Consider the following 27,573-nt stretch of genomic DNA (forward strand, 5'->3'; position numbering starts at 1 on the left):
CCATGTTTTTTGTACCAAGCCTTTGGCCTTTTTGCTTTTGTACCGTCGCCCTGTTGGACTGCCTCCCCGTGTAAGACCTCTGCCCAGCAATGATTTGACCAATCAGTGAGCGACATTTTCTGAACTCCGCCCATGCTGTCCACAGCTGCAATCTTTTACCAAAGTGTGGTAAGAGTGCGTGGTTACTTTAAAGGTCTAATCAAGAGCAAATGTATTTTATTTGTCTGGCATACAAATGTAGCTAACATTTTATTAAAAAATATTGAAAAAAAATTCTCAACACAACAGAAATGAAATAAATTAGCGTCAAAGTCAGTCTCAAGATTTTGTTCGAAATGTCACTTAAATTGCGGAAGTTCCGGTACTCTCCGGAATGTGAAGTCAAGTCACGACATTTCGCCAGAGAGTGAAAAAGCTGCAAAGATAATGAGGAAGTGTGTTGCATACAGCTGTTCTGCGTCAAACGCTGATGGAGTCAGTTTGCATGAATGGCCGAAAGATGAACAGCTAGGCAGGTTATGGACCAGGTTTGTGAAGACAAAGCGGGTGCATTGGACTGACATCAAAGCTGACACCAATATGTTACAAGCATTTCACGGAGGACTGGTTTGAAAACAGTACAGCGTTCACTTGGCTTCGGTAGCAAGTAAGTACATACGTGTTCAATTGTTTAGTACTGACAAGTATCTACCTTGTTTCAAATGTAAGTACAATAGCGATACAGAGATATAGATACAGTATGTCAGCTAATATCCATATCCATGTGATGTTTAAGAGGTGATGAAATTTGGACAGTGTATAAACTTAGTTTACTGTTGACGCTGAGGTCTTGCTGAAATTTGACAAAGGCTTGTGTGCTCTCAAGTGTTAAGTGCATCATTTAAAATATGGGCTAAATCTTTAAACGCAGAACGATACAAAAGGTCTATGTGCACCCCCTCACTGTGTTCCATGTCCTTGGGGTTCAATAAACACTCGTTGCTTCGGAAACCTCTGTGATCTTTTATGCACGCACAAGAAGCCAATAGCATTTACACATTCCTGAAAAACTTTTTCATCACTGCTGTCTATTTTCTCTAGGTCCCACTCTCGTGTATGATTGTCTGTGTAGGAAGGCATTGTTCACTGGGGTTGTCCAGGTGTGACGTCACACGGAAGCAGCTAAGCCTCGGTTTGAAACAGACATGGGAGGCATTCAGATTACAAAGAAAATGTGCACTTCGGTGGTCATTTATTTCATTTCTGTTGTGTTGAGGATTTTTTAAACATTTTACGAAACTTTAGCTACATTTGCATGATAGACAAATAAAATACATTTCCTCTAGATTAGACCTTTAAGCCTCTGAATTGCGAGTGTATAGTCTTGCTTATATCCGATTTGGAAATATGGTGCTTCGATGTGGCTGGGGAGCGTGGAATGGAGACAAGCGCTATCCAGAGAAATTACTGGGACGATATCTCTTTCCCACCACCCCTAAATGTAATTGAGATAAATGCAAACGGTGGATCAAGGCTTGTGGCTCACAACCAGCTGAACGTATCAAAGATATATCACCACAAAGGCGTCTGTTCCAAGGTAAGCTATTCAATTAGTCGGTTTAACAGCTATAAAGGAAGGAGGAAGCTACCTGAGCCAGGCGAAACTCAAAGCTTCCAGCCGCACCTTGGCTCTGCTCTCAAGCGTTCTTATCCATGATTAAACACATCATGTGAATACAAATATTTTGGGCCTACATTTACGTGTACAGTACGTACGTTCAGACCGATAGAGGACACGCATACTGCCATAATTTATGTAAATTAATTATCCACTATGCACCAAACAGCAGTTCGGAGACACCACCCTTTGAGTCCTTGGAGGGGTGCGAGAGAGCACTTTTGCTGCGGACTATTATTCTGTTTGGGGACTTCAATGCTTAAATGGGCAATGACAGAGAGACCTGAAAAGGAGGAACTGTTATTGTACTTCTGGGCACATCGCGGATTTTCCATAATGAACACTATGTTCAAGCATAAGGCCGGCAGAACTTCACTTGGGTCCCAGGGGAGGCAGGAGACTTTGAGTCAGAGTGGACCATGTTCGAAGCCTCCATAGTTGAGGTGGCCGACCAGAGCGGTCACCATGAGGGAATCTGTGCCTGTCTTGGCAATAACACCCAAACCTGTTGGTGGAGACCAGAGGTAAGGGATGTCAGAATGAAGGAGTCCTATTGGGCCCTTTTGGTCCTGTGGGAAGCCTGAGGGTGCTGATGCCATGCAGAGAGACTTATTGATGGCTTTGAAGAAATTCTGTTCAACAATTCAATGTCTCAGGGAGGGGGAAGCAGTGCACCATCAACATTGTATAGCAGAGGTGGGTAAACTGCACGCAGATCTGGCCCAATGGTCTTGGTACAGAATTAAGGTTTGGTGTGAATGATTGCATTCATTTCATTTTGACTCGTAATGACAAGCATTTCAACACCAGGTGGCACAGAAGGCATAATGACTTGATTTTGCGGAGTCCAGACCACAGAGAGCCATTTCCAATTAGAGCTCTTTCACTGGTCAGACCAGAACCCATCTGCAGCAATGTCAAAGAAAAGTCAACAGTGAGTGCCGGAATGAATGCCTAAATACTTTTCTTTACTGAATTCCGGTTGCGCTTTTTAAAACAATACATCAGCCGTCACTTTTCCACTAAAACATTCTAATTACGCAAGCATCGTTTCAACACAAAAAGATACGGCTACCTATGGCAGGTTGGTAACTTGCTTGCAGGCTCAATAAAACATCTTTATTAGAGCAACTTCCCTCCAAGAAACAAACACGAAGACAAGTTATTTACTGGCATTTAAACTAGCTATCTTGGGAAGCCTGTCTCCAAAGGGGAGTTCTTAAAGATTGAATGGTGAGACCCCAAATATTTAATGTCAGCAATAACAAATTTGAAAAAATAGCTTATCACACACGTCAGTGACTCACCGTATTGAAGTAAATAATGAACACTTAACTAGCAAGCTAAACAAAAAAGCAGGGTCATTTATATTATATTCTTTGGCACTGGACAAAAGCAATTATCTAAAGGACACTGCTCAGCTTTTCATTTTTATTGGAGGGATTAATGAGAATTTTGAGAGAATGGAGGAATTTCTGGATAAGGAAACCCTGAAAAGGAAAAACACGAGAAGAAGGTTTATTATTATATCTTGGAGTATGCTTGCCAACGTTATAACAGATGGATCACCAAATCTGACAGAAGAAAACATTGGGATGCTCAAGAGAATTCAGGACAGGGTAAAAGAGGACAACCCTGAGGTGGTGGTAATTTTCCTACACTGCATAATTCACCAGGAAGCACAGTGTAAATCTCTGTTGCAGCTTGACCACATAGTGGACGCAGTTGTTAAACTCAACTTTATTCGAGCGAGGGGACTTCACCATCACTTCATTAATTTTCTTGAAGAAACTGACACTAATCACACAGACTTACAAGCATCTGTGAATTTAAACATACAGCAGAACCCTCTATAGCCACAAAGGCTGTCCATTCTTGTTGAAAACTTTGGTACTCCTAATTTTTTTTTCTTTGCGCGACGTTTGTCAAAAAGTTTCCATAATTAGTTCTTCCGACACGATCAGCACCTCGGGACATCGACTACCACGCAAAAACTATGGCAACCCACTAGGGCAAACTGTCTGTATGTCATTTGCATTGCTTCCTACACCTAACTAAGGCAACCACACTAGGACAAAGCTTCTCCGTGCGACAGACATCACATGCACAGTATGTTGTTATGAGGGCTCCACGAGCCATATGCAACCACCAAAAGAACCAGGTATGGCTCGCGATCCATAGGTTCACGACTTCTAGTGTATAGTATGGATGGGATGCTTCTGACCTCACTCAAGACATAAGTGGGGACAATACTTTGAAGACCACCTCAATCCCAACAACATGCCTTCCCATGAGGAAGACAAATTCTCCTGTCTCTAGGGCTGAGAGGTAGCCAAGGTCATTCGAAAACTCCTCGGCGGTATAGCCAGGGGTGGGTGAGATCTGGCAGAGTTCATCAAGGCTCTGGATGATGTTGGGCTGTTCTGGTTGACATACCCCTGTCAAATCACACGGACATCGGGGGCAGTGCCTTTGGATTGGCAGACTGAGGTGGTGGTACTTGATTTTAAGTGGGGTGGGGGTTGTGTTCCAGCTAAAAGGGGATCAGACTCCTCAGCCTCTCTGGTAAGATCTATCCAGGAGGCTGGAGACGAGGGTCCATCAGGAAGTCCAATCTTGGATTCAGGAGGAGCAGTGTGGTGTTTTTCATGGCTGTGGAAAAGTGGACCAACTTCACACCCTCAGTAGGGTTCCTTGAGGCTGCATGGGAGTTCGCCCAACTAGCCATCCATCCAGCTTCTACCGCTTTTAAAGGTCAGGTCGCAGGGGCAGTAGTTTTAGCAGGGATACCCATACTTCCCTTTCCCCAACCACTTCATCCAGCTCTTCTGGAGGGATCCCGAGGCATTCCCAGGCCAGCCGAAATGCTTAGTCTCTCCAGAGTGTCCTGGGTCGACCCCGGGGTCTCTTTGTGGTAGGACGTGTCTGGAACACCTCACCAAGTAGGCATCCGAGAAAGCTCCCGGATCGAATGCCCCAGCCACCTCATCTGGCTCCTCTCAATGCATCACTGCAGACGCTGCACCGATCTGCCTGTTGATCTCTTGCTCCATTCTTGCCTCACTTGTGAACAAGACCCCAAGATACTGGAACTCCTCCACTTGGGGGAGGAACTCATCCTCGAACCGGAGAGGGAAAAAAAAAATCATTTTCCGACTGAGGACCATGGTCTCAGATTTGGAGGTGTTGATTTGATTCTCATCTCAGCTGCGAACCGCTTCAGTGAGCGTTGTAGATCACGGCTTGAGGAAGCCAACAGAACCACATCAGCTGCAAAGAGCAGAGATGCAATGCTGAGGCTACCAAACCAGACACCCTCTACGCCTCAGTTGCACCTAGAAATGCTGTCCATAAAAGTAATGAACAAAATCTGTGACAAAGTGCAGCCTTGGCAGAGTCCAACTCTCAACGGAAACAAGCCCAACTTATGCCCTGCAATGCAAAACAAACACCGTCGTAAAGGGACTAACAACCAGAGGGAATTTGGAAATGGAAGTGGATTCTGAAAAGGACTTCTCAAATTGGCTGTACCTCACATTCCTATGTTATGTTAGATTGAGGTCTGCTCCAATATTACTGGATATGCGGTACTCCCCTATCTTTTTCTTTCAGCTTGGGGTCGCCACAGCATGTCATCTTTTTCCATCTAAGCCTATCTCTTGGATCCTCCTCTCTAACACCCACAGCCCTCATGTCCTCCCTCACTATTTTCCCATTTGTTTTTCTATGTGGGTAGAAACATTCATTCACCACATGACTGCCCACTTATTTGAGGAAGGAAAAAAAATGGGTACATGAAGGGTTACATCATTGTGGCCTCAAAACCAAACAGGTGGTTAATACCAACACAACCATCCCACCCAATATCTTCAGCTGGGAACAAAAACATGGTGGGACATTTCCCATTTCCCGGCAGTTAGCAATTATCTAGCCCCATGCCCAGCGAACCTAATACAAACATGAATATGGCGCATGTATGCTCAGATTATATACAATGTAGTGTCACTATTGTGAGATGCAGCCATTAAAGGTTGACAAAGCAGTGTTTTAAAAACAGGGCTTGAGACTTAAAAAGTAGGACTAATCTTGATTCAGAATAGGTTACGTGATCTATTTTGATTTGTTACTAGGCACTTTTTCTGAAACAATTGGAAATTTGATCAGCAGTATATCACCTGTTAAGGAATTGATGAACGTTTATACCTGTGTCAAATTTTAATATTTGTTGAAGTGCCATTTTTGTGACCAGAGCCAGAGTATTCCATTTATAAATTTTTCCTTTCATTATCCTCACTAGGGTTGCAGGCGTGCTATCCTAGCTGAGCAAGGGCAAGGAGAAACCCCGATCTGGTCACCAGCCAATCACAGGGCACATACAAGCACAATTATTCACATGTAAATTCACCTCTACAGACAATTTAGCTTCTTCAATCAACCTAACATGCATGTTTTTGCGAAGTAGGAGGAAACTGGAATATGCAGGGACGGAGACAACATGAAAGCTTCACACTTGAACCCAGGTCCTGCAAGGCAGATGTGCTAACCAGTCAATCAGTGTCACCATTTATATTTCTTTAACACAACACAACCTGCCTTTGAACACTCTAAAGGCTGTAGAAAGGATTGAGGACTTCAGGAGGGATCCTTCATCCCAGCTGCCCCTCACGCTGTCCAACTGTCTTGTGTCAACAATTGAGGCTTTCAAAATCTTGGGATTTATTCTCATAGGACCTGAAGTGGGAGACTAACATCAACTCCATCTTCAAAAAAGCCCAGCAAAAGATGTACTTCTTGCGGCTTCTGGGGAAGCACGGCCTGTCACAAGAACTGCTGAGACAGTTCTACACAGTGGTCATCCAATCAGTACTGTGTCCCGCCATCACAGTCTGGTTTGGGACTGTCGGAGTTTGTCCTTTTTTGTGACTGCAATGGACAACCAAAATTGCTGAATGGATTGTCGGCACCATCCTACGTACTCTTGAAGACTTGCACACCACTCGAACAAGGACAAGAGCAGGGAGGAACCTTTCGGAACCTCCACATGCTGGCAACCTGCTCTTCCAGCTTCTTCCATCGGGTAGACCTTACCGATCAATGTAAATCGAAAATAGCAGCCACTCAAACAGTTTTTTCCCTCCTGCAATTAATTCAAATTCTTGATCAGCAAACCTATATTCAGCCTTTGCGCCGTTTTTGGGACACACCCTCACATCCTGCTGGTCTGCATCATGCACAGCTGTGACTCTTATTAGGAATAGTTCCCATTAATTGAACGTCTATTGTTCTTTGTTCTTGCGCAAACGCACAACGGCCATAGACAATATCGGTTATAGGATTACGACAATGAGAATAGTAATCCAAGTAGAGTGGCGCAATGCTAATAGTTTAGGAGTCAAATTTCAGCTTGTTTGAAGTAAAAGTATGGAACAATTTTGTGAGAGGAAAAAAAAAGAAAAATTCGCCCAAGCCGCTACGAAGGAAGATGGCAGAATGCTGATTAAGCCCATCAGTTCCTTTGTCACCATGATTTATTCTTCTGTTGTTGATCTTTTGTGTCCGAAAGACGCCCCTGTCCTAGCACTTAGTATTGCTTTGAAAATGACAGCCATCTCGTTTCCTGTTTATAAAACGCTACCTAAACATTTTGTGTATTTGTAGATGAAAAATGATCATACAAGAATTATTGCGTAAACGAAAAAAAATATTTCACAAATACCTTTCCAATGATTGTTTTCTGTTATGTTGAAAGAATAAAGTGTTCCCTCCAAGTGGCCCTTAGATCCCTAACAAGGTGCCTGATGTAAAACGAACTCTGTGTGGAATGCATGCAGACAGCGGAGCAATAAGGGTAGAATTTACAGTAATCTAAGAATCCATCCTATTCCCCACCCTCGGCTGTCCTTCAGAACACACAAAAATATTGTAGCATCATGATCATCCAATACAAGAGGCTTCCTTTGTCAAATCAAAACGATGTTTCTGTTGTAATTCTGAAATCCACTGTGCAGTATGACAAATGTTATGATTTATAGGTTTAAATAAGTGGTAATACATAATTTAAAAAGCAAATACTGGAAAAGGTAAGTTTTTTTTTTTCTTTTCTGCAAGTACTGCCAACCACAATGTTTCATAAACAAAACGTGAGTGAAAAACAAACTACCCCGAGTTGAATCATAATTACAATATTTATATAAAAGTCAAAGGTTTGGACACACAATTCTAGTGTTACTGAATGAGAACATGTGTCCCAACCTGTGACTGGTTGTGTATCATAAACTATGAGAACTGTCTATAAAATCGGGTTGCTCCCATTTGGAGGTGAGAGAAACTTTTCCCCATACCTCTTCTGGCCTGCCCAAACGAGCCTCTATCAAAGGAATGTCTGGAAGATGCAAGGCGAAAACACTGCCAATTGAAGGTGTGCATTCTGAAGCAAGTAAGAGCACAAGACCATAATACATCGTGCTGAACCACAGCTGTATAAAAACTAAGCTTTACATGATCAGGATTTGTGTAGCCGATAACCGATCTGCTGATAAAATGGAATACTTCTATTTGAATGACTTGTTCATTTACTGTACAGAGTGGTGCCAAAATTAATTTCTGGAAGTTGTTCAATGTGAATTTTTCGTAACCAGAAGTGCATTTTACATAAACAGTGCCTTGTGAAAGTATTCACATCCCTTGTACTAAAAGATATTAAAAAAAAAATTGTCAAGAATCAACAAGTGGGACACAATCGTGAAGTGGAACGAAATTTATTGGATATCTTGAACTTTTTTAAATAAATCAAATCCTGAAAAGTAGGGTGTGCAATATTATTTTTCCCCTATGCATTAATACTTTATAGCGCCACAAATTACAGCTGCAAGCCGCTTGGGGTATGTCTCCATCAGTTTTGCACAACAAGTGACTGAAATTCTTGCCCATTCTTCCTTGCAAACAGCTTGAGCTCAGTGAGGTTTGATGCAAAGCGTTTGTGAACAGCAGTCTACCCCTCTGCCCACAGATTCTCGATTGGATTCAGGTCTGGACTTTGACTTGGCCATTCTAACACCTGGATATGTTTATTTGTGAACCATTCCATAGTAGATTTGGCTTTATGTTTTGGATCATTGTCCTGTTGGAAGATTAATCTCCGTCCCAGTCTCAGGTTTCTTGCAGACTGCAACAGGTTGTCTTCCAAAATGGTCCAGTATTTGGCTCCATTCATCTTCCCTGTCCCTGATGAAGAAAAGCAGGCCAGAACCATGAGGCTGCCACCACCATGTTTGACAGTGGAGATGGTGTGTTCAGGGTGATGAGCTGTGTTGCTTTTACGCCAAACATATCGTTTTGCATTGTGACCAAAACGTTCGATTTTGATTTCATCTGACCAGAACACCTTCTTCCACATATTTGATGTGTCTCCCAGGTGGCTTGTGGCAAACTTGAAACCAGACTTTTTCTGGATATCTTTGAGAAATGGCTTTTTTCTTGCCACTCTCCCATAAAGGCCAGATTTGTGCAGTGTACGACTGTTGTCCTCTGGACAGACTCTCCCACCTCAGCAGTAAATCTCCGCAGTTTATTCAAAGTGATAATGGGCCTCTTGGCTGCATCTCTGATCAGTCTTCTCTTTGTTCGAGTTGAAAGTTTAGCGGGAGAGCCGGGTCTTGGTAGATTTGCTATGGTCTGATATTCCTTCCATTCCAATATAATTGCTTACACAGTGCTCCTTGAGATGTTTAAAGCTTGGGAAATCTTTTCGTATCCAAATCCGGCTTTAAACTTCTCCACAACAGTATCTCAGACCTGCGTAGTATTTTCTTTGGTCTTCATGATGCTCTCTAAACTTTAAACAGAACCTTAGACTATCACAGAGCAGGTGCACTTATACAGAGACTTGATTACACACAGGTGGATTCTATTTATCATCATCAGTCAACATTGGATCATTCAGATACCCTGATGGGAGAGCAGCTCTATCACACCACACAGAGATAGAGAAAGTGCATCATGGGTAAAGATTGACATCTGTCCTACCCAGTGGGATGCCACGAAGATACTATGGCGATAGCTAATGGAAGAGCAGCTCTATCGCACCACACAAACCAAGATAAAGGATGTTTACATTTGGTAGAATTTGGGGGCTGCGAATCCAGTGCCTATTTCCTATTTTCCTTCATAACTAGAGAACATTTTTCCAAGGAGGTATTTCGTGACCTGAAGTTTTTTGTTACTAGAGGTACTACTGTATAGAGTGGGTACGTAAAGTATTCAGACCCCCTTAAATTTTTCACTCTCTTATATTGCATCCATTTGCTAAAATTATGCGGGGGTGGGGGGGAAATCAAACCAGGATTTGGGGATCTACTGGCATTGCTACTTACGAATCCTTTCCAGTACCGTCAGGTTATATGGTGAACGTTGCATGACAGCCATTTTGAAGTATCTCCAAAGATGCTCAATTAGGTTTAGGTCAGAGCTCTGGCTGGGCCATTCAAACACAATCAAAGAGTTGTTATGAAGCCACTGCATTATTTTAGCTGTGTGGTTAGAGTCATTGTCTTGTTGGAAGGTGAACCTTCGGCCCAGTCTGAGGTCCTGAGCAGTCTGGAGTACGTTTTCGTCCAGGATATCCCTGTACTGGGCAGTTTTTCACCTTTCCTTTGATTGCAACCAGTCGTCCTGTACGTACAGCTGGAAAAACACCCCCAAAGCATGATGCTGCCATCATGCTCTGATGTTGGGACTGTACAGGACAGGTAATGAGGAGCTGCCTGATTTTCTCCACACATCATCATCTTTTCCTTTCAGCAAGTCCCGTTAGGGGTTGCCACAGCGCGTCATCTTTTTCCATGTGCACTTATCGCCTGCATCTTCCTCTCTAACACCCATTGCTTTCTTGTCTTCCCTCACAACATTCATCGTTTTTTTGGTCTTCCTGTTGCTCTTTTGCCTGGCAGCTACAACCTCAGCACCCTTCTACCAATATACTCACTCTCTCGCCACTGGACATGTCCAAATCATCGAAGTCTGCTCTCAACTTTAGCTGTCCCTCGAATGAGCACATTTCTAAATCCTATCCAACCTGCTCATTACTAAACATCTTTATTTCTGCCACCTCCAGCTCTGCTTCCTGTTGTCACTTCAGTGCCACAGTCTGTAACCTGTACACCAGACACCTTCTGCCAGCTGTTCCAACGTGGTTGGAGCTGTTTTTCCACTCACGTAGCACACTTGCCATCGCTCTGTATAGAGCTCGTGCACGTGACGTCACCGTTTTCCCAGCGCCATATTGCCGGTCAAACAGAGCTGCTCGACATTGTGGGAGACATTGAACCGCAATATCAGATACCTGTTGTTCTGAGACAGATCATTCTATAGAATACCAGCTGAAAAGACCAGAAAAGATTGATGGATTTCGCCAATTAAAGGTGATAGATGGTGCCCAACCAAATACACACGCCTCTGTAGCGATCAGTTCATTTCAGGGAGGAATTATTCTTCTCAATTTCAAATTACCAAGAAGTATTTACAATGCCAAGTTGACTTGGAATAAATAAAGTGTCTATCGCAAAGAGGTTTACCGAGGTTAACATGTGGCCGTAATATGCTTGTGTACGGCAGAGACAACTCCCTGTCCTAATTTTTTTTCCCCCATCATGGTTAATGAATGCAAGTTTGTGTAAAACCAGGGGTCATTTATTTAAATATTGGTATTTGTATTGAAAAAATCTGAGTGGGTCCATCACTATGTGGGATTTATTCCTGATTGAGAACAGATCCAGTAACGAAGTATTTGTATGCAGACTTTTATACGCTTTCAAACTAACTTTATAAATCTCAACGACTTACTCCACAGATACATGTGTATATCCATTTCTCCAAGACGAGCGGGAGCGAATTAACAGTCCAATTTCTTATCGGCAAAAACAAACTTCGGCATTAAATATGGATCCTCTATGCCAAGTCTCTCTAATTTTTCCAGTACCTTCGTTTATTATCACGTTCTAAATGTTTAACCGTATCGGACAAAACTCAGGATGTCGTGCAATAAGCCATTTTCAATGGAATTAACTTTCAACAATGCTTTGTTAGACTGTCGATGTCACGTGATTTTATGACATAGGTGCATGAAATCTATTGTTGAAACCAAGTTTCTCCACACATACAGTATTGCTTCCAATTAAGGATAAATTCTGTATTGGTGTCATCAGAATAGAGAATATTATTTTTTACCATCTTGGTAGTGCTTCGGGTGTTTTTGAGAAAACTACGTGGGCTTTCTTTTGTCTTATAATGTGGAGAGCCTTCTGTCGGACCACTCTGCTATAAACCCCCGATTGGTGGAGGGATCCAGTGATGCTTGACTTTCTAAAACTTTCTCCTATCTCTCGACTTCATCTCTGGTGCTCAGCCACAGTGATCTTTGGGTCCTGTCTCCGCAGCTGAAAAACATCCCCAACAGCATGATGCTGCCACCACCATGTTTCACTGTTCTGACTGTATTGGACAGGTGATGAGCACTGTGTGGTTTTCTCCACACATAATGCTCAGAATTAATTTTTCAAATGTGAGTGACTGCCATGTGAGGGAAGGTCAGGACAAGGTAGAACAGGACAAGGACAGGAGAGGAAGAATGCAGGACAAGGGTCATGATCCCGACTGTATAACTGAAGTGTGGCGTGAGTGACTGTAAATTATAAAAGTCGAAACAGACAAGAGCGTGAATGAGGGGATACCCAATCAATTCGCATAGTGATGAGATATTTGTCGCAACAAGTTAGTGGCCGAGCATGCAGTTAAAGTCCCAGGGTTGTGTGCCTGCAGACACATGCAAGTGAATTGACAATATTTTGGATGCACAATGACAGGAAGTGTCCTGTAATTGCTGTGCCTGCAGCGCTGAGGACAACCCGCAATCAAGTGAGAGGTGAGATCGTACCCAGGAATCCACAGAATGCAGGCTAGCGGACAGGATAGTCCCACGCCAGAGGAACCAGGATGGTGATCCGTGAGGTTCCCTGACAACCAGCCAACCGGAGATCGCAAGGAACCAATGCAATCACCCTCAGTTCCCCATGTGCCTCGCCATCACCAGGAGAGCAAATTACGCTCCAACATGCAGGGCCCATGATGCAGATAGTCTATCCCCAACCCGAGGACAGGATGGTGTCTCTTGTTTGCAAAGGGGCGCCAGACTAATGAACGAAAGGGGAGGAAGGGGGCGGGGCACATCCCCAGGAGAGCAAATTACGCTCCAACATGCAGGGGCCATGATGCAGATAGTCTACGCCCAACCCGAGGAAAGGATGGTGTCTCTTGTTTGCAAAGTTGCGCCAGACTAATGAACGAAAGGGGAGGTAGGGGTGTGGGGCACCGAGGGTGCCAGGGTGCCGCTCTGGGGCATGAGAGGAGATCCACAACACCAAGCAGCCATTCAGAGCGGGATGCCCCCACTCGGGAGCACTGCATATGAAGCTCAGTGAGAACCCACCTCCCCGACGTTACCATGACATTCTGTTAACTATTTTTCTTTTTTCTTTTAATCAAAATGTTGTATCATCAACCCAACATTTACACGAAAGTAAAACGGTAGTGGGCGATCAGATCTAAGGTTAAAGCAAAAATGCTTCTCACACACATGAAGGAATATACAACATTTAAGTTTGACCAGGTACTTCGTGTAAATAAACACTGTGACGCTCGTGTTGCAGTGTGGTTTTTGATAGGTTATGGACACATTTAAAAAAAAAAAAACATAGCTACACTGCAATGTATTGTAGCAGCTGCAGAATAGAGCAGAACCTCATCACGCTAACGTAAAATTAATGATAGCACAACATGACAACGACAACCGTACTATAATGATTAGTAAGTAACACCTTGCTATTATGGCTACTGTGAATTCTTCTGAGGAAATAAGGTTAACTTTTGACTTGTAGGCGCCAATTCCGACAGGGAGGGGCTGGTGTGGGGGACAAGGGGCTAATAGCTAGTATGGACTGAGGCTAACCAATCCCAGCAGGCTAGCGGGTCAATGACAAGTTTTAGGCTGTCAGCGGATGGGTGGAGAGCAACGAAACTGCTTAAGAAGAGCCTGTGTAACAATTGTTTGTCTTGAATGGGGGGGAAAAAGTGACAAACCTTTTTGTTCAAAGAAGAGAGACTTCCAGGTACCTGCAGTAAGTGCGCTGGTCGTGTGCGAGTGCTGCTGATGCTGCTGCTATGCAAGTATGGCGAAGAACCGGACGGCGCCGCCCGGCGAAACACCCACCCATCCGCGCAGCATTTCCGGGACTATAAAGCCTGTAAGGCAAAAGGGTCAACACATAGCCCTCTTTATCTGAAATAATTTATCCATGCAGTGCTTCATCTACTGTAAGGTTCAAGAGATTATTACCCTCCATATAAAAACAGGGTATGCATACATATTTTAATCCAAATCCAGTCTCACGGTGGGGCTATAACACATTTCCTCCTAGTTTTCAATTAAGGTAATTAAATAGCATCATCCTAATATCCTCGTTTGATGCCACTCCCTCAACCATCATCCTGAAAAAAAACTTCATATTTGCATTAGACACACACACCCCTCCAGTTCTTAAATTATTCAAATCCCATTCGTCCCGTATTTTCTGGTATCCCCCTGGGCTATACCTTGGTCCCTTCCTCTACATCGCCTTCATCTTAATATTTTCCATCAATTCAATTTACATTACACAACTACTACATCCGCTTCATGGTTCTGAGGACCCATCTTGAAATTCAGCCTCGCTTCTGTTGAGTTTGTATTTCATTTAATTGAAGACTCCAAATTGTCCAGAGGTGTTTATGTTAGTGTGAATGGTTGCTTCTTTATCCCATACAATTGGCTGGCAATCAGTGCAGCTCCATCACCCCTGTGAAGTAGTGAAGACAAGATGGATGGAAAATGGATGGCTGTATTATTCATCCATCCATTTTTGAGCCACTTATCCTTACATGGGTCACCAAAGTGATGGACCCTATCCCAGCATATTCAGGGAAAAGGCAGACGACACCCTGCATTGCCATTACTGACTGGGAATCAATCCCACAGTGCCCAGAATGTCAGGCGTGTTAACCACTACACCCTCAGTGACTCTACAGTACAATATAAATATAAAACAGCTAGTACTGGTAAAAAATGAGCAAATGCCACCTATTTTTGGTTACATTTTTTTTCAGTTTTGTTTTGGCAGTAGGAAAAAATGTTTAGCAAATTATTTTATTAATGTTCAAATGTGACAACTGACCAGCGAGCTCATCTAGAATTCAACAAGCTAGCTTTCTAAAGGACATGTATGGAAGTAAATACGTGTCATTAGGATTTGAATTTGACAGTCCATAGAAAACAGGATTTGAATGTGAAATGTAAAGTGATCACATTTTCAATATTTGTATTTCAATGTAACTTTTCAATGTTAGCAATTTATCTGGCTACAATTCGCTGTCAGAAATTCACCCAGCTACAATTCGCTGTCTGAAATTCAACTGGCTACAATTCATTGTCTAAAATTCCACCAGGCAGGGTGACTTCAGGTACCCAACACCCAGCCAATCACAGTGACGCTTTCTGAAGTCACGTGACATCACATCCTAAGAAAGCGTAACTGTTTGGTTCTGAACTGAAGTAACCCTGCCTGGTGTCACAGACGGTGAATTTCAAACGGTGAATTGTGGCCGGTTGAAAAGTTACACTGAAATACAACCATTGAAAATGTGATCACTTAACATTTCAAATTCAAACCGTTTTCTGTGGCATTTCAAATTCAAATCCTGGTGGAACGTATTTACTTCCATACATGTGCTTCATCCAAAGCATTGCAGGACTTTTTGAAAATAAAGGAAAATACTTACCTTTTAACAGTTCCTCCCAGTTTGGAATTCCCGTGTAAGTAGTTGTACATAGTACAATTTCTAGGTACCCTTGTTATTTTGGTTAATGGCCGTGCTGTCCACAAATGATGTGGTGACATTTAGCCCAACTAGCATTGCTATATGGATTACACAAACACTTTGCCCCCACTATCTTGGCTTCGCTGTATGGGGGTGGCTCAAAGGGGATCTACCAAGTCCAGGCTCAATGCACTTGACTTGCAGTTTTTTTTTTCTGGGTTTTTCTTTTTCCATTGCATCTTTGCTAACTTTAAAAGTTTTTAAAAGTAACGCAGCCCTCTGGGGGTAGAAGCTAGTGCAATCTGTAGCCCGGATAAATGCAGTGTTGCGCAAGGAAGGGCATATGGCGTAAAACTGTGCCAAACAAATATAAGTGTTCAACTAGCGGGCGAGAAGATGCCTGAAGAATGGTGGAAAAGTTTGCTAGTTCACAATTTTAAGAACAAAAGCGCTTTTGCACAGCTGTGGCAACTATAGAGGAATAAAGTTGATGAGCCACACAATGAAAATATAGGAAAGAGTAGTGGATGCTAGACTCAGGAGAGAAGTATCTGCAAGTAGCAGTATGGTTTCATGCCAAGAAAAAATACCACCAATGTATTATTTGCCTTTATTATGATTATATCATTAAATATTTTGTGCTGACGATATAATCTGAAGGTTACTGACTGTAAGGTTGTGGTAGGGGAGAGTGTAGCTCGACAGCATAGGATGGTGGTGTGTAGGACGACTCTAGTGATGGGTAGGAATATTAAGAAGACAGAGAACCAGGTGGTGGAAGCTGAGAAAGGAAGAATGTTGAGTTTCCTCCTGGATATTTTTTGCTACTATCGGAACACAGAGTGCACAGCACTTTGCCGGGAATGTCCACTTTTTGTATGTGTTCGGTTAGACATGATACCATTTTCGCTCCTATCTGCACGGTTACACTATTTTCAAGCCATGCCCGTCTGAAACAGTTTTTGATTCCAGCATCCTTGTCAATTGCTCTCGCTCAACAATTTCAGCATCGTAAAACTTTGAACACACCGTCGCTCAGTTTGCGCGATATAAGTCCCACGCGCCATTACTTGGCTAACTAGCAAGTTACACTGCGATTTCTGAGAACAGAGAACATGTACACGGCAATGGTGAAACTCGATTAACCACTAACACGATTGGATCGTTATACTGTATAACTCTGTTGTCCAATCGAGTAATCTGCCGCAAACAAGCTTTAATGTTTATGTTGCAAAATGCAAATACTTACACTACCGAGCAAGTTAGAACGGCATATGATAGTCGTGCTTGTGTGCTAGCACTAAGCTGAACTTGAAGCTCGGAGCCCACCACCGAGAGGCAGGTGCACGATACCCTAGGTATAGGATAGCCAAGAGAGTGAGTATATTGGTAGAAGGGTGGTGAGGATGGAGCTGCCAGGCTCAAGAGTGACAGAGAGATCAAAGACAAGGTTGATAGATGTGAAAGACAGGAGGGCAGTTGGTGTGAGAGCGGAAGATGCAGAAGATTGGCTTACATGGAAAAAGATGACACGCTGTGGCGAGCAAAGCCAAAATGAAAAGAATAAAAGGTTTTAAAAGTTACAGGCTCATTTTTAAATTGTAAAAAGTACAAATATTTGTTTTAAAAGTAAGGAGTAAAAGTAAAAAGTCTCCAGAAAACTGAATATAATCAGGTAAATTACCAATACTAGAATATCCATCCATCCATCTTCTGAGCCACTTCGCCTCACAATACTCACGGGAGTGCTGTAACCTAACCCAACTAAAAAGGCAGGAGGCGAGATACACGTTGAACTGGTTGCCAACCAATCGCAGGGCAGAAACAAACACCACAGGGGAATCTATTCTACAGTCAACCTACTATGCATGTTTTGATGTTGTGGGATGCAAAAATCCCCTCGGAAACCCACACAGGCACGAGGAGAACATACAAACTCGACATAAGGAGGAGCCGGATTTGAACCCCCATTCCTCATAACTGTGAGACAGACGCTCTAACCAGTCATTCACTGTGCCACTTTATCAATAATCTATCGACTGTATTTTTATCACAATTGATGTGTTAGGATCACGGGATGAGCTCGTTCTCAGTTACAATTTGATTAGTTAAGTCTTTATTTGCATTGGATGTGTTATGGTAATAAGAAAAGGCCTCTAATGGTTCATGATGTGAGTTCATCATTTTCTCCAAGTAGGTTTTTTTTTGTAATGAACAGACAAGAACAATTTCATTGTAGATTTATGTACAAAACCCTGGGATGTTTATTCACATGTCAAGTATACAGTACCAAGTGATAAATTATGAAAATTTAACACAAAAGGGTATTAAAGTACTAAATTATCTTACATTTTAAAGTTTGAGAGCTATTTAGGGAGCAAGAGCAAGTGTTGGGCTCCCAGCAAAGATAACCTGACTTTAACATCGAATCAAGAACAGTAAAATACTGTATTTTAAAATAGAACACATTGTTCCATACAGCAAAGTGGTTTCTAAACAAAAAAGAAATACGACCCATGATGATTTAAAAAGAAAAAAAAAAGTTGATATCAGGCTTCGTTCCAAAATGCTAATTGTTGTTCGCCTGTAACAAAACAATGAAATTTCAGTTTCAGTTTTCAGACATACACTAAATGAGAGTGGATCTGAACAAATAAAAGCAAGAATAAAACCCATTGCATACCATAGCATTGTAAGCATCCAACTGGGCATCCAACTCTTCAGCTGATAGCTGGGGTCTGTTTCCCCTCCCTCTTCCTCTCCCACTTCCCCAACTCCTTGCACCTCCACTGTTGCCGCCTTCCTTTCTTTCACTCCATTCACTCCTTTCATATCTATCACTCCTATCAAACGTGGGCTGACCGAGCCTGCTCCTATCAAAGCCTCTGTAGGAGCTGTGGAGAGACCATAAATCAGCTAGAAGAAGGGAACAGGAAAACACAATTCAAGATCCAAGTGATGATTTTATGAGTGTGGCCATTACTTACCTCTGTGCATATGTTCTACTTTCTGAGTCGACATCTGTTGTCACTTGTACGATCTTCATAGGGCGACCTCAAAGAGTCAGAATGACAAGACATTTACAAAATATAGAAGTTGGCATTGTCATATGGTTTCTTTCTGAGAGCCAAATCCTCACCATCTAGAGGGACTCCATTATAATGCTTCATGGCTGCAATTGCATCTGCTGTATTTTCAAAGCAAATATCTGCGCTTCCTTTGCTGCGACCAGAGCGGTCATAGTGGACCAATACTTTCCTCAGAGAACCAAAGTCTTCAAACAGCTCCTGCAGGGAGGAGTGAAGCATCAGTCATTGTCAATTTGATGCAACACTGTGGAGTTTATTTATTGTGAATATTACTTTGATGTCTGTGTCGGACACTCCAAAATCCAGGTTGGAAATTAATAGTTTGGCACTATTTTCTGTACTTCTGTCTGTTCCCGAGCTCTGTCCTCTGCGTTCATCAGCATGCTGTTCAAACATGTCGTGCTGCCATTTGTCTGGCAACTCTCTGGGCTGGAATAGGAAGCGTGAACAGTTTAGACATCACATAAAACCCTCACTGCAGTCAGTGGATGAACAAGCAGAACTGGACAGTGCAGTTAATGTATACCTGGAAGGGTCACCCTTGGAGCTGGCCTGATTCTTTGGAGTAAATTGATGTAAGGCAACAACAGAGAGCTTTCCTCACCAACAACCTCTCAACTGAAGAGCACCATGGAGCAGCCATCTTTATTGAACAATGAACATCAAATAGTGGCGACACGGGCACGAGACCTGTTGCGTTGGGCAGGTTGAGTCTCGGTGAGATAAAGGTGGTGGCCATAAAGAGTACATCGGAGACAACGGCAGGGTTTTAACCGACTATTCAATCACACTAACCGCTCTGATTACAGAACACCAATATAATTTATGAACAAGCGCAATTCACAGGTATGGAGGCCTTAAAAGGGACATGCAAAAAAACATTTTTGCAAAAAACCTTCATGTGTGCATGTGAGATACAGATATTGATGTTCACTTAGGGTCAGCATCCTCAAAATACATGACAGGTGAATATTACACTTGTGTTCCTATTGAAACTGTCAATGTTTTCTTCCACACTGATAAATGAGGCCTGTGAGTTTCTTCCTCCATCACTGTCATGTTTAGCGCTGCACGATATTGTGGGTTTAAACAAAAAAAGAAAAAAAGACTTTCTAACCCTGCATTAAACGCCACATTACTAAAAGTACTCATTTACCTGACTGTTTTAAATCCATCCATCCACTGTGTTAGCCGCTGATCCTCACAAGGGTCGCGGGAGTGCTGGAGCCTATCCCAGCTGTCAACGGGCAGGAGGCAGGGTACACCTTGAACCGGTTGCCAGCCAATTGGAGGCCACATAGAGACAGACACCCGCACTCGCAATCACACCTCGGGGTTTTTGGCATGTGGGAGGAAACCGGAGTGCAGGAGAAAACCGATGCAGGTACGTGGAGAAGATGCAAACTCCACACAGCACCGTGCCGCCCCACTTCAATAACAATAACATATATTTTATCATATCATTATTGCTGAGGAAGCATGTGCAGGTCAAGTACGTGCACATGTATATCTGGTCTGAAATCTTCCTTTCTTCTTCCCAGATCTCACGGTAGCACCATACATTGTCCATCACTCCCCTTGAAACCTTTGAAAATCGTTCCATATTGGGATCCTCTCCCTCAAATCGCGCCATGACTTGTTCTAGAAGTGAAAATGCCTAAGCTAAGCCCTTGGTTGTGAAATGCCTTTCTTCCAGGGATTCATCTTCTTGCATCATCTGCTTCTTCAATTCAATTGGATCCTCCATTGATAGGACTTCTCCTTGGGAATCCAGACGTTCCATGATGTCATCCTCACCCAACTCAAGATCCAACCGCCCAGTGTAACTGCATCGATCAGGCTTATGAGTCTCCTCAAAACCGGGGAAGTCGCTCACTAATTGGGCACTTTTGCACACACTGTTCATCTTGCTCTGCTTCACCTCATTCCACGCATTAGTGGTAAATTAAAAAAATAAATAAATGTAAATTCCTCCTTTTCAGTGTCCTTGCATTTCTGCTCTTCCAAAGTTTGGAAAATACACTGTGCCGTTTGAGCATTAGGCTGATGTTAAGACTGTGTTGAGTCTAATCCTTGATCCGTAATGTAAGTAGTCTTTCCATCTCGGCAAGTTTCAAAGAACACTGTTTTCTGATCAGTGAATCTGTCATAAATTTCTGATTTAATCAGATTTAATGGTCAAGTGTGTAAAAACACACGGGAAATTTTTCTCCAGCAGTCGGTGCTGCCCTGGTACAACATGCAGAACAAGGAACAACATAGCAACAAGAACAAAGAATAAGGGACATTTCTGTTTATAGGGACTATTCCTTATAAGATGTGCAAGATGTAAAATCTATACAAATAAGTGTGTTACAGTGTCAGTTGTGCAAAGGGAGCAATTTATAGTGACGAATTGTGCGGTCTACTATATATATATATATATATATATATATATATATATATATATATATATATATATATATATATATATATTCAGTCACTTACATTTGAGGAGCGTGTTCAAATCTGCACAGTCAAGCACAAAAACATCACGCGTGTAAAATTTGTTACGAGTAGAAAAAAAATAGCTATTGGAAGACGTCACTTAATTTTTGTAGTCTTGACATTAATTTAGGTCTTTATTTCATAAACGTTAACAAAACAAGCCTGCATCTAAACAACCAGTATTCACCCGGAAACAGGAAATGCAAGTTAACCGTACTGAGCATGTACGGAAGTTAGGCCGAAAGTGGATGTTCAGAGCTGCTTCACGTACTGCGGGCGCATTTACGTCGAAAGTCATCAACATAATGAAGCCATGTCAAATGAAATTCAGTTACACCAGGGGTGCTCAGTGTGACGGCGAGCCCCCCACAAAAAAAGACGTTAAGACTATCATCCACTTCGTCGCTTGATTCAGGTGTGGCCAATACGTCGGGCGCACCCACATAATGGTGTGTTCTAGCAACCCGGCCTCCTATTTATGGTAGTCCCGCGGTGCGTGCTCCCCCAAGCCCCACAAAAATACATCACGATTGCCAACAGGAATGTTTGTTACAATGTACCGCTAGCTTGTTGCCACTTAAGCTGATTATGTTAAACTAAACTTTCAGCATCTTTATTACATTGCGGGTATAAACCGTTCATTTTTTTTCCTTGATAGGCCAGTGCATTTAACTTAAGTTTGCCAGATCAAAAATTTTACTGATGAAAAATGTTAAATACGACTTTATATCAGTTGAAATTGGACATTATCATTTCTGAGTTTGAAATTTTTTTCTATTGTAGTTATGTATTTGTTTATTATATTTTTAATTTGCAGTATCTTATATTAATCCAGCTATTTTAAGGTCTTGAGATTCCATCCCTAATCACACCTGTAACTTTATATCTGTCGGCATGACTGACCACAGCCATACATTTTTCAAGGGTGAGTGACTGATATTATATTGATTTCTGCATGAATTATAATTCTGTTATTTCTCAACCTGTCACTGGACTTGATAAAATGCAACACCGTTGGGTGACAAGTGCAGATGTTTATGTATGTTTCTTGTTCCCAGGTTGGTTTCAGATATGTTGAATGCTGTTGGATCGGCATGTTGAGTGTTTAAGGTGAGAGTATTGCTAAAGATTTACTGCAAGTGATCAAGAAGGTGTGAATGTAACAGTGAAAGTTCCATCCTTTTTTTTTTTTTACATCATGCACTTGCCCGAGTAATTGGTAATTGTGTTTTATGCAGTTATGCATATTTTTAATACATTGTACAGAATGGTTTGTACTAGTATTTACAAAAGAAATGAAACAACTTAGTATGGCTATATTAACATTTTTTTTTTTTTAGGATACAGCTCCAGAACCAGCTACCAGTGATGACTTATGTCAGAGGATGGACAAGGACCATGTTTCCTGAATACACAAGTGTTTAAAAACCATTTTGAAATGACTGACCAGTGACAGTACTGACATTTGGTGATTTTCATCTAGTGGCCAACAGTCAGCTGTGGATTTCCCTTGAAATTAAGAACTAAAGCAAGTTGTGGACCTTGCCATAAAGTTGTAACCTTTCCCTAAGTTTAAGAAACCTTTGGTGTCAGTCTTTGTAGTCACAGGATTTTTCGAAGCTTAAAGTGGGACTGACATCCCTATAAACATTCTAAAATAGATATTTTAATGAAAAACACATAACAGTATTCACTCCAATGTATATACGAAAGAAAAAAAAAGTAAGCGGAGAACGCGTCATCCATGCACAAAGTTGCGCAATTGAGTGTCCCTCGACATCCAAGTGGTCGCCATATTAGTCGCGTCCTCTGTCCTTGATGTCATTGTCACTTCCGCCGTTGAAAACGTGCAGTGCCTGCTACTATGGAAGCCAAACAACAGAGATATTTGCATCTTTCCGACGCTTCTTCTGACACTGAAGCTCTTTTCGAAAAGGACAACACACCACAACCGAGTGAAGTTACCGGGGCAATATTACACTATTGTTTCGAGCAAAACCGCATCCCGTCCGATCCACTCCCGCGGCGGAGATGAGCCATCGCGGCTCATCGCAGCCGGCCCGTGTGGCTTATGACAGAGCCGAGCTGTACTGTTTTAGCCACAGTCAAGCCGGGGCGCTTTATGCGCACACGCGAGTGAGTAACGCATTCTCGGTTGGGTTCTTCAGAGCCGCCCCCGTCGCAAAGCCCAACGCGCAGCCTTCACAGAAGCTGTGACCACCGAACGCGCCGCCTCAGCCAGTGTGGCTGAGTTTCGGCGCCCGAGCTATGTTTCTTTTAGGCGTATGTTCAAAGTCGCCGCAGTACGCGATGAACACTATTGAGAGATTGTTGCTGGGTGACGTGCACATCTACACGTTTCATACGTGGATCTTTTGTTACGTTATGAGAGAGACTGATTACGTGGTCCGCCCCAAACTATTATTTTTTTAGCAGCTGTATGCGCACATTAACACATTTCATACGCGGATTTTTTGCTACGTTATGAGACAGGGTTCATACTCAGTCTGACCCAAAAAATTTAAGGGCTTTTTAGGGGCATTCTTAGGGGCTGACACGAAAAATTTAGGGCCATCGTGGGAAATCAAGAGTAAGGAAAAAAAGACTCACCCAATGGTGTCATCAACAGTTCTTGGTTCATCAAATGTTCCAGTACCTCAGTACGTGTGACAGTGATCACCTGTCGCCCCTTGTGGTAGTTTTCATTGATATGACCATTGTCAACGTCTTCACATAACAGTATACAGAAAAACAGATTCTAACTACAATTGCAACTATATACACAAATGTCTTCTACTGACGTCTGTTTCAGCACCCCCACTCTAGCTCCTTGAGCCGACCCAGTGCCTCTTCTATTTGTTGCTGCAGAGGTGCCAAAGTGGCTCTCTTGTCCTTTGCTCTGCCTCTGAGTGCATGGGCCTCGGTGATAAACCTCAGATTCCTCTTTTCTTCTGCCTTCTCAATAAGCGTTGATATGTCAGTCTCTATTCTGGCTTTTTTGGCTTTGAGGCAGTAGAGATGAAAAGTGGGCAGCGATGCCAAATGCAGCCAGGTACGAAGTCTTCCTTTCCCCACAGTGGTAGTTTTTAGCAATGTCACTGTCTGGGAACATGACTGCAAACACTTTCGAATTATTGTCACAAGATTTGTAACTGTAATGGCTGCAGATCACTTTTAAAGTCCACATGATCTCTGCCTTTAACGAGTTCGTCTTTGTGTATTGAACTACGTTCATAAAACCTGACTTCTGGCTGGACAACTGTAGGTGCACATTAGGGATCGCAACCGGCTACAAATAACAGGTTATAACCGGTTTTCGTTTTTTTTTTTTTTTTTTAAAACTAAATCGTAATCGGACTTTCGAAATCGGTTAAAATTTCCAATCATTTCTTCCGGTTCCGTTGTTTAAGAACATTCAGTTAAATCAAAGAAACATCAATCATGGCATCGAGGAAACACTCCAAAGTATGGGAGTAAACTTGTTTTATTGGCAGATATCAAAACATTGCCCGCATAACGGGGGGAACTCTGTGAACTCGTCACTCCGGAAGAGCAACAACAAAAACAGTCCGTCTCGAGGTCCCGTGGGTGAATTATGTAAACACCACAATGGTACCGGTTTTAAAACCGGTTAATCATTTTTTTTGCTACAGCTGTTCGGTTAAAACAGGTTATAAAAGTAAGCGGTTTTTTGCAATCCCTACTGCGCATCCACTGCTAGTACCACTGCCTGAAGTTGATGCTTCACTATCTTGATATTTTAGAAACAGATTCATACCAACGGAAGATGAGAGTCTTCGCCAAATCAGCGTGTCTCCTGTTTTTCCGGTGCGACTCCAGCGCTTTGACGCCCATCTTTTCAAGCTGGTAACTCTGCTTGCACAGATGGCAGTAAAACATGTGCCGATCTTTTGGATCTGGACGAACCCAGTTCCCAAACTCCTTACTTTCAACCCAACCTTCTTGAATAATGCACTTCCCCGTGATACAAGTTGGATCGATGAAAGAACTACGCTACGTCGGAACAAAGACGAAGTGAAATGCCTACTTACAGAAACAAACAATGCAATATCGACAAGATGGCGACTTGTTGTCAACACGGTGACTTCCGTCGACAATTTCCGGCTGATTTGGACGCCAGACGGATCGCTATTTTTTTTTTTTAAATAATAGATTAATTTATTTTTTTAGGGAGAATTTTGGCTGTAGAGGTCCACCCTTTGATTTTTTTTTAATTTAAGACCTTTTTAGGGGCTTGACCGGTTTTCGCGGATTTTAAGGACTTTTAGGAGCCCCTAAATGCACAATCGAAAATTTAGGGACTTTTAGGGCCGCGTGCGAACCCTGTACAGTGATGAAAATAAGTATTTTAACACCCTGCTATATTATAAGTTCTCCCACAGAAATCATGGCGGGGGCTGAAATTTTTCATCATAGGTGCATGCCCACTGTGAGAGATAATCTAAAAAGAAAACTACAGCAATCACAAAGTATGATTTTTTAAATGATATATTTGTGTGATACAGCTGCAAATAAGTATTTGAACACCCGAGAAAACTAATGTTAATTTGGTACAGTAGCCTTTGTTTGCAAATACAGAGGTCAAACATTTCCTGTACTTGCTCACCAGGTTTGCACACACTGCCCACTCCTCCACACAGACCTCTAGATTAGACTTTTAGTAGCCCCTAAATGCACCTTCGAAAATTTTGGTTTTTTTTGGGACTTTCAGGGCCGCGTGCGAAACCTGATATAGCTTTTTGTCACTCCCGCCATGAAATTCCTCTCAAGGGATTTGTTTTCGAAAACAAGCAGGAAGTGACGGAGGCAGTAGTGCGCTCAAGTAGACTCGTTCCTTTGTATTAGTTTTACCTGCGGGAAGATAGCTTGTTATTCCTTCATGTTAGCCAAAATGTTGGCTCGTTGCATTGCTCGATATTACTCGAACACTCAGGAGGATGGATTCGCTCTTCATACTTTTCCAAAAGATCCGATTCGCTGTGAAAAATGGATTGCACAGGTGCAAAGGACAAGAGCTTTGTGGGTTTCAAATGACAGGTAGGTGTGTATACAGCTACTAAAAAAAAAAAAAAAAACAAAACAATGGTGCGTGTGAGGGAGGGGTGTAATCCGTAAATCAGGGGTGCTAAATGTGTCGATGTGTGCATCGGATGGCTTCCGTGCAGCAGCCGCTGAAGGACAGCATCCGCGGGCCTTGTGAATCGCAACGGCCTTGTCAACAAGGCCGATCCGCCTACTGGCCTTGTCACCTCGTCGCGGGGCCTAGCCACAGTGGCTCATCGCCGTGAATTGGACGGGGGAGACAGTTTGGGTGCAACATTGTTTTTTTTTTTTTTTTAATCACCGCCCTGCGAGGGTGGATCGGGGAGGGAGATGCTTTGGCCGTGATCCGCATATCATTTAAATATGGCTCGAAATAATGGATAGGTTTCCAACTACACCAAGATGGGTAATACTGCCCCGGTAACGCCACTCAGTTGTGGTATATCTTCTTCGAAAAGAGCTTCCGTGTCAGTAGGGGCGTGTCCGTCTCCCGCACTAAGGGCCACAGCCTGTTTTTAATGACAAATGTCCAGGGTGACATTGCGGGAAGGAGATGCAGCCAACATGGTGACCGCTTGGATGTCGAATGACACTTCCGCAACTTTGCGCATGGATGACGCGCTCTCCGCTCATGACTTTATTTTTTTGTATAGACATTTAAGTGAATAATGTTATATGTATTTTTCATTACAATACATATTTTAGAATGTTTATAGGGATGACACTTGAGCTTTAATATTTTGCCTGTGTTGGAAGGAGGATTAAAAAGTATGCACTCACAGGAACGCTCCCGCGTGAAATTCTTAAATAGCAAATGGACACGTCTCAAGCCCTGAAAATGTTCTTAACATTTTATCTGAAAGGGCTGTTGACACGTCGAAAGATACTTTTTTTTTTATTCCGAAATTGACCCGGAAGCACAAACACGTATGGATATTTTTGCCTGATCTTGCATTTACTTTTCTACCCTTATATTAGTTTTACTTCCATGTCACATAGGCCACTCCGTACACAAGACTTATAAACAGCTCAATTAAAGTATTAAAACTTGTTCTTACTCTGGTGTAGGGTGTAGGCCTGTTGCCTCTCTCGCGGTTGAAATTATTCGTTCGACTCCGCATCGACCTCGAGGAGCTACCGGCGACAGCTGAACGTTCACTCGCGCGGGACGAACCTCCGCCATGGCTTCCTTTGTTGCTCAGCTTGATAATGTCGTCCAGAGACATGCTCATTTTATCGACCATGGTGGTGCTTAAGCTTGTTTTGAAAACCGCGGAAAACAAAGAAATTCGGCCAAAACAAGTTGCTCTGGTGGCGCCGTGTTGCGATTATCGGAAATGCATCAGTACTTGACGGAAATGACGTAACACG

At 42.6% G+C, this 27,573-nt stretch overlaps 2 protein-coding genes and 1 long non-coding RNA gene across 5 annotated transcripts in view; 1 reads left to right on the forward strand and 2 right to left on the reverse strand.

The window, feature by feature from the left end:
- The window catches only part of LOC133506069 (rho GDP-dissociation inhibitor 1-like), a 33,877-nt gene extending 19,717 nt beyond the window's left edge, over positions 1–14,160 (reverse strand). The window contains exons 1-2 of one of the 3 annotated variants that reach the window (XM_061829807.1): positions 14,046–14,160; positions 13,790–13,951 (exon numbers count right to left, since the gene is read on the reverse strand). The gene's annotated coding sequence lies outside the window, so the exon portion shown is untranslated. The remainder of the gene's footprint in view (positions 1–13,789; positions 13,952–14,045) is intronic. The other 2 variants (XM_061829806.1, XM_061829805.1) reach the window with 2 other exon arrangements.
- Positions 498–20,625, forward strand: LOC133506070 (uncharacterized). Its single transcript, XR_009796393.1, has 2 exons — positions 498–646; positions 20,348–20,625. It is a non-coding gene; the product is annotated as an uncharacterized LOC133506070 (long non-coding RNA).
- LOC133506068 (aly/REF export factor 2-like) lies at positions 17,803–27,560 on the reverse strand. The gene is made up of 6 exons (XM_061829804.1): positions 27,261–27,560; positions 18,925–19,080; positions 18,702–18,849; positions 18,550–18,616; positions 18,246–18,456; positions 17,803–18,146 (listed from the first exon to the last, which is right to left on the reverse strand). Exons 1-6 carry the CDS (start codon positions 27,444–27,446, stop codon positions 18,132–18,134), a joined length of 783 nt encoding a protein of 260 aa, XP_061685788.1. The 5' UTR covers positions 27,447–27,560; the 3' UTR covers positions 17,803–18,131.
- Positions 27,561–27,573: the final 13 nt, after the last annotated feature.

The sequence above is a fragment of the Syngnathoides biaculeatus genome, chromosome 9, assembly GCF_019802595.1.
Source record: "Syngnathoides biaculeatus isolate LvHL_M chromosome 9, ASM1980259v1, whole genome shotgun sequence".
NCBI lineage: Eukaryota > Metazoa > Chordata > Actinopteri > Syngnathiformes > Syngnathidae > Syngnathoides > Syngnathoides biaculeatus.